Source organism: Mustelus asterias, chromosome 25 (assembly GCF_964213995.1).
Source record: "Mustelus asterias chromosome 25, sMusAst1.hap1.1, whole genome shotgun sequence".
NCBI classification, from domain to species: domain Eukaryota; kingdom Metazoa; phylum Chordata; class Chondrichthyes; order Carcharhiniformes; family Triakidae; genus Mustelus; species Mustelus asterias.
This window is the reverse complement of record NC_135825.1, coordinates 25,702,286-25,714,959: the sequence shown is the minus strand read 5'-3', so window position 1 is coordinate 25,714,959 and position 12,674 is coordinate 25,702,286. Positions and strand designations below refer to the sequence as shown.

Here is a 12,674-nt window from a genome sequence, read left to right as displayed (position 1 = left end):
GTCCTGATGTCGATGGGATCTTCCAGCCTTGCCAAAGTCAACGGGCAGAATTTTCCATTTTTTGCATGGAACGCTGGCTGAGGTGAGGAAACCGGCTCGCAGCCCACCGCCTGCACAGATGGGCTTTTCTTGCCCCGTTGTGCGGTACCCTGCGCAGAAGAAATCTTCAGGTGTAGCTCACACCATCAGACTGGCTAGGCATGTTGGAAAAGGCCGACAGCACTGGGAATCCCAAGAAAAGAGCGCCCCAACCTCCGACAAGAAACAAATAACTCTTTCTTCCCCCCCCCCCCCGACCCCCACCCTCATGAATAAGGGGAACTCCCACCCATTCAATGGAGCAATTCACTGTTGGGCAATGCCAAGGGACAGTGCCAGGGTACTGCCCAGTTCAGTCCCTCTTCCCCCAGGGGCTATGCTTCCCAGTGCACTCCCAGCAGGTTCCCTTTGCCTGTTTCATGTTTTGTAAAACCTGTTGTAAAGAGGGAGGGGATTCCTAATGGGACAGGACTATACAGTGGAGAAGGAAGCCCTTTGATAAGATGTTCATTTATTTAAATTAAGTTCCCACCCTTTCTGGACAGGAATCTCGTTACATCACGGGCAGAGGGCAGGGAAAATCAAAAAACAAAATTTCACCGACGAGTTTTCTGGTTCTCGCGATGCTCGCGTCCACGTCGCTATTTGCGCTTTAGGAGAAAGTGGGTGCAAAATTGCAGCCAATGGATTTTTGGCTGACTCGCCACATCTGCTGTGGTGAAGCATACCATGGCGGGCTGGGAAACGCTGTCCATAAGCACCGATATTAATCCAGTTTTGCATGCCGTTCCTTGTACACAACAAATCTGAATAGTGAAATTATTGCCAGTCTTGTTAAAAGAATAAATTGGCATTATTCCTGTACAGTGTTTCCTCAAGGAATGATGACAGCCAGGATGCACAGAGATAATTGAATGGAAATAAATGCCTCGCTCTCCAACCTATTACCACATGTACATCTTTCCACTTCTTTTACAATTTGCTCACATTATATCGGCCCGACTGCCAGCCATATCCTACCCATCAAAAAGCAATTTAATTCAAATATAAGCCTGGCGTTTTTGTTAGGATTGCAGTGGTTCTCTTCAGCTCAATTTATCCCAAAGCAACCAAACCAGAGCAAAAGATTGGCAAATTTTAATCAAAATTACCTTGGATGGAAGCAGAGATTCTAAAACCTTTGGCATTGGTTTGAGAATTCACTGAAATCCAGTCACAAAATTGGGCATGCACCCAGATTGCATTAGATACCAGAGTGAGTTCCTGGTTGTAGCACCTGTTTGCAGGTCTTGGAAGAGGCTCTTAAAATTTTAGGCACAGGGATGCTAACAGCTGCAATGTAAAAGCTTCAATTGATTGGTGCACTCTGATGAAAGTAGTAAATAGTTCTGTAATTTTATTTTACATTCATTCCTGGGATGTGAGGGCCAGCATTTAGAGTCATAGAGTCATAGAGGTTTGCAGCATGGAAACAGGCCCTTCGGCCCAACTTGTCCATGCCGCCCTTTTTTTTTCAAACCCTTAAGCTAATCCCAATTGCCCACATTTGGCCCGTATCCCTCTATATCAATCTTACCCATGTAACTATCTAAATGCTTTTTAAAAGACAAAATTGTACCCGCCTCTACTACTACCTCTGGCAGCTTGTTCCAGACACTCACCACCCTCTGTGTGAAAAAATTGCTCCTCTGGACACTTTTGTATCTCTCTCTTCTCACCTTAAACCTATACCTTCTAGTTTTAGACCCCCCTACCTAGCTGATCTGTGCCCCTCATTATTTTATAGACCTCTATAAGATCACCCCTCAGCCTCCTACGCTCCAGAGAAAAAAGTCCTAGTCTATCCAGTCTCTCCTTATAACTCAATCCATCAAGTCCCGGTAGCATCCTAATAAATCTTTTCTGCACTCATTCTAGTTTAATAATTTCTATAATAGGGTGATCAGAACTGTACACAGTATTCCATGTGTGGCCTTACCAATGTCTTGTACAACTTCAACAAGACTTTCCGACTCCTGTTTTCAATGTTCTGATTGGTTTCATTGCTTGGTTTCATTATTGCCCATCCCTGATTGTCCTTGAACTGAGTGGCCATTCAAGAGTCAACCACATTGCTATGGATCTGGAGTCTCATATAGCCAGACCAGGTAAGGATGGCAGATTTGATTTGATTTATTATTGTCACATGTATTATCATACAGTGAAAAGTATTGTTTCTTGCGCGCTATACAGACAAAGCACGCCATTCATAGAGAAGGAAATGAGAGAGTGCAGAATGTAGTGTTAGTCATAGCTAGGATGTAGAGAAAGATCCACTTAATGCAAGTTAAGTCCATTCAAAAGTCTGACAGCAGCAGGGAAGAAGCTATTCTTGAGTCAGTTGGTACGTGACCTCAGACTTTTGTATCTTTTTCCCGATGGAAGAAGGTGGAAAAGAGAATGTCCGGGGTGTGTGGGGTCCTTAATTATGCTGGCTGCTTTGCCGAGGGCAGCGGGAAGTGTAGACAGAGTCAATGGATGGGAGGCTGGTTTGAGTGATGGATTGGGCTACATTCACGACCTTTTGTAGTTCCTTGCGGTCTTGGGCAGAGCAGGAGCCACACCAAGCTGTGATACAACCAGAAAGAATGCTTTCTATGGTGCATCTGTAAAAGTTGGTGAGAGTCGTAGCTGACATGCCAAATTTCCTTAGTCTTCTGATAAAATAGAAGCGTTGGTGGGCTTTCGTAACTATAATGTTGGCATGGGGGGACCAGGACAGGTTGTTGGTGATCTGGACACCTAAAATTTGAAGGTCTCGACCCTTTCTACTTCATCCCCATTGATGTAGACAGGGGCATGTTGTCCTTTAAACTTCCTGAAGTCGATGACAATCTCCATTGTTTTGTTGGCTTTGAGGAAGTGATTATTGTTGCCATACCAGTTCACCAGATTCGCTATCTCATTCCTGTACTCTGTCTCGTCATTGCTTGAGATCCGACCCACTACGGTGATGTCGTCAGCAAACTTGAAAGTCGAATTGGAGAGGAATTTGGCCACACAGTCATAGGTGTATAAGGAGTACAGTAGGGGCTGAGAACACAGCCTTGTGGGACACCGGCGTTGAGGATGATCGTGGAGGAAGTGTTGTTGTCTATCCTTACTGATTGTGGCCTGTGAGTTAGGAAGTTCAGGATCCAGTCGCAGAGGGTGGTGCCGAGGCCCAGGCCACGGAGTTTGGAGATGAGTTTCGTGGGAATAATGGTGTTGAAGGCTGAGCTGTAGTCAATAAATTTTTCCTTCTCAGAGGACATTAGTGAAGCAGATGGGCTGTTACGACTATCGACAATGATTTCATCGTCATCTTTAGAGTTTTAATTATAGATTTTTAAAAATTGAATCCTAATTTGCCGTAGGATTCGAACCCAGTCCCCAGAACATTGCCCTGGGTCTGTGAATTACTGGTCCAGTGACAATGCCACTACACCACCGCCTACCCTAAAATCATTTTCATTATTTAAGATCAGGGTACTCTCTGATGGTGGAGTGACAGTCTGACTAAAAGTGATTCTTTTTTTTTAGCTCAATCATTTTCCGCTGAGGTAATAAAACAGCGGCAGGTTACCACTCTTAAACATACCAAGGAATAATTTTTAATAAACTTCAAAAAAAACTATTCTAACATGCTGCCCATTGCACCGGTCTGTGGAAGGTTTTATATTTGACAATACGTGACTACCAGAAACTTGAGCATATTCCTGGAGGGGAGTGAGGGTGGGTATTTTATTCAATTATTTTTTCCACTTGGCATTCATATAAAGAGCAGAGTTGCTGCACTCCCACTATTTGTCCCATCCTGAGTTCAATCTCCTATTAGCCTAACTGTATAATGAATGTGTTAGTTCATGAGGTTGATGTATTTTGGATATAATCATGCTGGTCAAAATAATGAGATGAGCAGTGCAACTTCTTTTTAGCTCATAACCATGATGCTGAAAAGATACTGGAACCATGTTGTTACGCAGAGAGATATAGGCGTACTGGTGCTAAATGTGCAATCATCTAAAATTTCTTGGAGTGAATTCCTCCTTGGACAAGAGCAAAGAATGGGTGGCAGCAAATCAACTGTTTGTTGCACACTTTTGTGAGTGGCACGGTGGCACAATGGTTAGCGCTACTGCCTCACAGTAGCCAGGGACCCTGGTTCAATTGCAGCCTTGGGTGATTATCTGTTTGCACGTTATCCCCGTATCTGCGTGGGTTTCCTCTGGGTGCTCCGGTTTCCTCCCACAGTCCAAAGATGTGCAGCTTAGGTGGATTGGCCATGCTCAATTGCCCCTTAGTGTTCCAAGATGTGTAGGTTAGGGGGATTAGCAGGGTAAATACGTGTAGTTACAGGGATAGTTGGGTTGGTTACTGGGTGGGATTGTTGCTGGTGCAGGCTCAATGGGCCAAAGGGCTCCTTTTGCATTGTAGGAATTCTGATTATACCCAATCTTCCTTGGTGGAAAATGAGATGATGTGCACTCGATTTTTTACTACCTCCTTTGTATACCCTGAAGCTGAAACCTCACTTCTATTCTCTCCTATTATTTATTTTTACTTTGTATGTTCAATCTCTGCAAAAATAACAGTGTAAAATTTTCAATAGCACACTGAGCATTTGTAAATGCATAATTTCAGTTATAAATAATCAGGAATGTTTTTATGACTATAAGCTACTAAATATAAGCACATGAACACCATTTGCATACAACAAAGAGTGTATACACAGTTCAGCTGTGCTTTCAGCAATTTTTCCTATCCTCTTACTACTTGTTGTCTCAGCATGTTTTGATTTTAATTTTACTCCTTCTCTTCAAACTAATATATGTGGGAGAAGTTTGTTTGCATAGCAATGACTTTCTTCGATTTCTCGGGGGCAGACAGAAGTGTGTGCCAATGCCTGTGCACTATACGTGATGTTCTTCAGTGATATCAGTGAAGAACGTGCGGGAAGGGCCAACACTCTACTTCAAGGGAATCAGCCTAACTCTACATAGCGACAAATTCCCCCCTGTGGTCTTTCCTGACTATTTCTCAGAGGTTACCCTGATCAACTCTCATAAATCTAACAGAAGATTAGAGAAACCCTTGGACATGGTGGCATAGTGCTTAGCACTGCTGCCTCACCACCAGATACCCGGTTCAATTTCGGCCTTGGACCACTGTCTGTGTGGAGTTTGCACGTTCTCCCCATGTCTATGTGAATTTCATTCAGGTGTTCTGGTTTCCTCCTACAGTCCAACGATATGCGGATTAGGTTAATTGGCCATGCTAAATTGTCCCTTGGTGTCAGAGGGATTAGCAGGGTAAATACATGGGGTTATGTTGTTAGGGCCTGGGTGGGATTGTTGTTGGTGTAGGCTCGATGGGTCGAATGGCCTCCTTCTGCACTGGAGGGATTCTATGTGGTATAAATCAGGATTTTAACCTTCCTTCCACTGAAGTTGCAGTGGTCAATAGGAAAATCTTGGCAAGATTCCTAGCACCTATTCCAAACTTCCTCTTCCAAGTGTTTAGAGGTTAAGAATTTTGTTTAACTTTTAGTCTCTACCTTTTTTGATATGGAGATGCTGGTGTAGGACTGGGGTGGACACAGTAAGAAGTCTCACAACACCAGGTTAAAGTCCAACAGGTTTATTTGGTATCACGAGCTTTCAGAGCACCGCTCCTTCATCACCTGATTATACCCCACTCACCTGATGATGGAGCAGCGCTCCAAAAGCTCATGAAACCACTCACCTGATGATGGAGCAGCGCTTCGAAAGCTCGTGCTACCAAATAAGCCTGTTGGACTTTAACCTGGTGTTGTGAGACTTCCTACTGTCCCTACCTTTTTTTGCTTGCAAACAATTAATTTTTTTTTTAAAAGCTCTTAATCATAGGACAGCGCAAAAGAAGTCCATTCTGCACATCAAAAGAACTAGTGCAGACTTTAGCAATTCAGTTAGTCCCACTCACCCCTTTTCCCAATATCCTTGCAATTTGTTTTTTTTTTTCTGAACCCCCTCTAAATTCTGCAGAATTAGGCACACTGCTCCAGTTTGGGTGAAATTAGTGTTTTATTTCAGTTTAAATTCCTATTTTTTATACTCTTTACCTCTACTTATAAAATCCAGGATCCTATACACTTTTTTTAACAGCTTGTTATATAGTAGGTTCTGCAACCTTCAAATATTTGTGTGGAAGCACCCCCAGATCTCTCTTCTTGCACCCTTTTTAACCATTGCAGGATGGAGGATGCTTGTTTTTTGTTGCTTGAACATCTGTATTAAAGGCAAAATTTCCAATCAATGGAACAGCCATATTCATTAAAGTTTATTTACTAGTCACAAGTAGACTTACATTAACACTGCAATGAAGTTACTGTGAAAATCCTCTAGTTGCCTGTTCGGGTCAATGCACCCAACCAGCACGTCTTTCAGACTGTGGGAGGAAACCGGAGCACTCGGAGGAAACACACGCAGATGTGCAAACTCTGCACAGACAGTGACCCAAGCCGTGAATCGAATCCAGGCCCCTGGCGCTGTGAGGCAGCAGTGCTAACCATTATGCCATCATGCTACCTATTCTGAAGATTAACTTCATAATTCTGCGCTTTTCTTTGTATGTTGAAACTCATCCAATCTCAGGGGCTCGAGTTATCCCCAGGATCTAATGGCCTTTAGACAAGCAATCAGTCATTTGTCAGCAGTTCTCAAATAGGTTAACAGTTATCGTTGGAATATGCTTCCTTCATAATCAAGTCCCAAAACTTCCTCAAAGCCTGATTTACATGGCACAGTGAAATTTTAACCACCGCCTCTTTCTTTTGAACTCTATAAAGAATATTAACTGTAACAGGTAATCATCTTACATAATTAACTCAATCCGGTTTGATACAGGGTATTCATAAATTGTTTTTCTCTTCCCAGAACGATCAAGGTGGAGGTGTACGACTGGGACAGAGATGGCAGGTAAGACTCGGAATAATGCATTTTAATGACTCGTGAAATAAGAAGAATAATCCACTGGAACGCTTTTATATTTTATCTGATCAGCTGCTCAGCCAAAAAGCCAGATTCTGTTACTTTCTGCATCGTAATTGGTATCCTGTGAGCCCTGGAAAGATCAGATACCATCTGGTCTGCAGCAGTTTCTCTGTCAGGGTGGCAGGTATCAATGCAATTATCATGAGCTTTTGCTGTGTGCAACTTCTTAACGTTTGGCTCACTGCAGCTTTCAGATTAACTGCACGGCTCAGTGTAACTCACAGAATCCTCGTATGTTTCGCAGTTGATATGGAATATTTCTGGTAAGGGAGTTCCTGTCAAATTCTGATGTACAATATCTATCTATTGGCAATCTAATATTTTTGTACTCTTCACCGATAGCCTTATTGTTTTGTGTTAAATTGTATTTTTCCATGATCATATTACAACTAGTATCAAATGTTGAAAGAAACACAAGATAAAAATCGCTGTGTCAATGGACTTTTAACATAAACTGAGCAGGAATGGGATTACAGGTTATAGTGGTTTATTGCAAGGATCACATATTATTCAGAACAAAATCGTTCTTCTGTAGCTAGAACCATGGAAGCATCACCTTCCCGCCATTGTCAACCACCAAGGCCCATTCACTGGATCTTTAACCCTCAACACTTCCGTCTTTCAATCTCCCTTTCTTTCTTTCGGACCTAACCTTAAACTCTAACCCTTTGACAAGCTTTTGGTCACCCTTCCTAACACCCCTTCCTTTGATTTGGCTCACATTTTGTTGAGTGACACACTTTTTTTGTGACTTTTTGCTTGTGTATTGGGGAATCCTTGGGCAGAACTCTCCCATTCTGGGACTAAGACCCGTGGCGGGGTGGGAATGTGGAGTGTTTTCCACAGTGGGGGCTGGCAGGAAAATGCCTAATTAATTATGCAACCAGGTGTTTTGCGCCATATGGTGAGGCGGGACAGCTCTGATGGCGTGTAGTCTGCCATTCTATCTGAGCGCCATTTTGAAAGTGGAAGATCTGGTGAAAAAATCGTGCTGGCATGTGACCAATTCCTGGGCCGCCCACCATCAATCTCATCAGTGGGAGCTTGGGAGAATTCCACTCTGCTTGGCCCAGTCATTCTTTCATTGCTATACTGACTGATGCTTTTAAATCTTCCCCATAATCGAGATCACTAATTTCTGCTCAAGCCTGAAGTTCAATATTCACCTCTAGATTTGATTTTATTGTTGCAGAGTATTACACAAGTTTATCATCAAATGGTAAACGTGCGTAATACTCTGCAGCTGTAAAATGTGATGTAATATTGAGGAAAAGCACCAGTTGTTGATTCACGTATTTGTAATGCTGCATAAAGAAGGGTCATGAATCTAGCCCAATCCATCACGCAAACCAGCCTCCTATCCATTGACTCTCCCTACACTTCACCACTGCCTCGGAAAAGCAGCCAGTATAATCTAGGACCCCACACACCCTGAACATACTCCCTTCCACCTTCCTCCGTTAGGAAGAAGATCCAAAAGTCAGAGATCACGTACCAACTGATTCAAGAACAGCTTCTTCCCTGTTGCCATCAGACTTATGAATGGATCTACCTCATATTAAGTTGATCTTTCTCTACGCCCTAGCTACAACTGTAACACTACATTCTGCACCCTCTCCTTTCCTTCTCTCCTATGTACCCTATGAACGGTATGCTTTTGTCTGTATACCGGGGCAAGAAACAATACTTTTCACTATCCCAATGTATGTGACAATAAATCAAATCAAATCTTTATACTTCATTTTCTTTGTGGTAGCTGTTCTTCATGCAGCATTGCATCAGATGGATCAACGATTGGTGTTTATTCCCAATATTGCACCACATTTTAACTCAACCTACATCTTATCTAGATTTGCTGAATGCAAGCAGTTAAAGAGCCTATTTTGATGTCTATTCACAATGGCATTTTTGGAGATGAGCTGAGTTTAATTCTGCTGCAGTCGAAATGCAGGAGAGTGTCTTCAGAAGCCATCCTGAAAGAAACAAATCAAAACTCATGGGCTGTGTTTCAAATTTTTACCATGAAATGAGCTCTTGTTAATAAATTTTGCTTTCAAAAACACTAATTGCACAGCTCAGGCTGGGATTTTCTGGCCCTGCCGCAGAGGCACCCATGATGTGGAGATGCCGGCGTTGGACTGGGGTAAACACAGTAAGAAGTCTCACAACACCAGGTTAAAGTCCAACAGGTTTATTTGGTAGCAAAAGCCACTAGCTTTTGGAGCGCTGCTCCTTCATCAGGTAGGGAGTTACCTGACTTACCTGACGAAGGAGCAGTGCTCCGAAAGCTAGTGGCTTTTGCTACCAAATAAACCTGTTGGACTTTAACCTGGTGTTGTGAGACTTCTTGCAGAGGTACCCACCATGGACAGGACTAGAAAATGTGGTGATGAGCCAGCCAATAGTCCAATGATTTCGGCAGCACTGGTAAATACCATTGGGGAGTGGGACTGGAGGATTCCACCATTAGTCTTGAGGACAGTTGCATCAAAATCATTATTTCCCCATTCTCACAAAGGAAACAAAGAGTTTCTTTCCAATTCTTAACAGAAACATTCATGATGAGCTATTTTGTGTTTAAGTCAATTAACTGGGACTAAGTTGCTTAATTTTTGGCATGAAACCTGATCTAGCTTCATAATGTGTGTGTGTAGGGATTCCTGAATAGAAAGTGCCACCTGAAAAGAATATCAGTGCAGCACTTATGAATTTATGTAGTGATCAGAATCTCCAAAGGTTTCCATTAATCTGAATGTTCATGCACATATTTAGGGGAAAGTGCAGACACACTAGATTTTAATTGCCCCTGTCTATTATTTCTAGTCCCCCAATTAACACATTTGCTCATCTGTGCAATTTTTAAGCATTCACTAACCAGTTTAAAATAACTAGTTTTAATATGCACAAATTAATCAGAGCACCAAAAATAATGCTGAGAGGAAAATAAACCCCAATAGGTGTTTTGAGAAATGGAAATTTGTTGAGTGGGGTAAAGTTACTGCCTTCAAGAGTCAATCTGTTCAAAACATTTATGGTCCCAATAGTAAAGTGATGATTTGAATAATTTACTTTCCTGCTGATTGGTCTGTTTCTCAACTTGATTTTAATATCCGAATTGAAGAATTAAATCAGCAGAGAAGGGGACAATGTATTCCACCCATTATTATGAAATGTGAGCTCAGGATAGGGGAGGTTTTTAAGATTGACTGCATGTTGGACAAAGACACACCCTGTCAAAGAAGAAAATGTTTTTGAAAGAATGCACTCTCAGGGCAAATGCACGAGAAGTTGTAGCATGTCGGGTAGAATACAAACAACAATGCAGATTTGTTAAAGAGTTGGTAACTCCACAAAGACTTGATCTAGTTTGAGGAACTCTGAGAACTGAAGAAGATAAATACTTGAAGTGTTAACTCTGTTTCCCTCCACAGATGCTGCCAGATCTGCTGAGATTTTCTCTTTTTATTTTAGCATCTTAACTAGACAAGATTAAGTGGAAGCTCTAGCTCAGCCTTGTGTGTTAATTATTTTGAATATCTCGCCAGTTGCTCTCCCCCAATTGCAGAGAGCTCTCCTGACCATGGCCCCTTTCCCTCACTATGGCCACCATTACCTGATGATGCCCATCTCACATTTTTCTGGAGAAACAACACTTTAGGCAGTTCCCAGGAGAATGGAAGATTTAGCCTATTCCTGCACATATTTTAAACTGACTATGTTTAATGTAAGCATGTTTCTAATTGCTAACAATTTTACTGAGAGATTTAGGCTTGCATCTTTAGCCTTCTTAAAGCAGATGGTTTTGCAAGTGAAAAAAACCTGGCCTATACGGAATTACCAAAAACCATCCAAAATGAACATAACGTGAATTATTGTTGACTGCATGTGTGCAGACTGGTAAATAATGTACTGGTAGAGGTTGTACTGTACTGATGCTTTTGATAAACTCTGCCTTATCAATACCATTCTACAGGAGCTTCCATGCTTTATTGGCCGTAAAATCAATGATAGGCATCCTATGTTCGTTGACCATAAATAATGTTAGTCAAAAATTGGCATGTGTGCTTAATGCATTCATAGAAAATTATTTAGTTCACTGTTTGAACAATAGCATCACCCCATTTAATTAGAAGTATTAACACTTTGGTTAGGATAATCGATGTACTAAACTTGTTGCAGCGTGATGTCAAAGCTTCAGCAACTGCAATGATGAACTTTGCAAAGTGGGAGAACGTACAAAAAAAGATCAGTGCACCTGTCCATAGCTTTGACAGGCTTCTCTTGCAATTGATTGAGGTTACCTTCATCTGATAGCCACCACATACCAAATGACACTTTCCAGCTTAAGGTGAAACGGCCATGTTTCACCTCAGGCTGAGAATAGCTCAGTGTTCACTTTCAATTTTCATCACAAGAATAGTGAGACTTTTCAACATTTTGACAAGCAGCAATGTACTTAGATTTGTACCGTTAAGGAATTGAAGGCAAATTGGTCAACAGAAGGACGCTGCTTGTGTTTTTGATGTTCAATCCACTTACCATTTCCCCCGCTAGACTGGAGCATATAATGGGGTCTTAATGCTAAGGTAATTAGTATCGTTCTTACTACATATTTAGACTAATGGACTTCAGTTGGTAAGAGTGCAGTAAAGAACTTTGGCAAGTCCAATAATGAGACACGACCACAAAAGGTTAGTCTGGAAGAATAGTACCACAAGGAGGGGAGAAAAGACAAGGAGAAAGATTCTGCCCCGGGTTCTGGGACAGAATGTGGAGCAATCTGAAGCAAAATACTGCAGATGTTGAAAATCTGAAAATAAAATAAAACAGATGCTGCTGGAAATACTCAGCAGGCAAGGCAACATTTGTGGAGACAGAAACACAGTTAATGGCCTGTATCTTCCAAGAAGTAGTAATCACCATTGGATTGCCACGCTGCTTTGACTTTTCTGCGCCATTTCTGCGCTCCACATTTCTGGCTGGGTTTTATGATCCAAACTTCTTCAGAAATGCAGAGTGGTGTCCATCATCTGCTTCCCCATAACACTGGATCATTGGGGAGAGAGACGCCACATCGCCTGTTTTACAGCATTGGCTGCCATATTCTGGTAAGTATTCACTAATGCGCTGAAAAGAAATAGGACATTTAACCAGCCTCTCGGTGTGTTACTGATGGAGGGTTTGAGTAAATGGGTGGATAAATGGGTAGCTGTGTAAATGGGTAGGGTAGATGAGGTAAGTGGGTAGGGTGGCGTCTGGTTAGGAGGTAGGGTGGCTGAGGTTGGTAAAGTGGGTGAGTGAGTAGGTGGGTCCGGGCTAGTCAGGTGGAGAGGGCTACTCAGGCCAGGTCAGGGGAAATGGGAGGTTTGAGGAGGGAGTCGGGGGTGTTAGCTGTACAGTTACCCAGGAGTTAGACCTGGATTCTTCCGTCTTGATGTTTCCTGGGTAACCAGTCACGTGAGTCGGAAATGCCCAAAGTTGCCACCTTTGTTTTATACCTTTTTAGGGGTCCCGAGAAGCAGGGGAATTGCCCATCGGATGTTCAAACTTTCTGGGCGATTCCCATGTTATTAACACATTGGA

General features: G+C 42.3%; 1 protein-coding gene across 3 annotated transcripts in view; it reads left to right on the top strand.

Moving 5' to 3' along the window:
• LOC144479268 (copine-8) overlaps positions 1-12,674 on the top strand; it is a 652,766-nt gene that overhangs the window by 382,121 nt on the left and 257,971 nt on the right. For all 3 annotated transcript variants that reach the window (XM_078197938.1, XM_078197940.1, XM_078197939.1), the window contains one exon: positions 6,975-7,016. In XM_078197938.1, the coding sequence (XP_078054064.1) occupies positions 6,975-7,016 (42 nt within the window). The remainder of the gene's footprint in view (positions 1-6,974; positions 7,017-12,674) is intronic.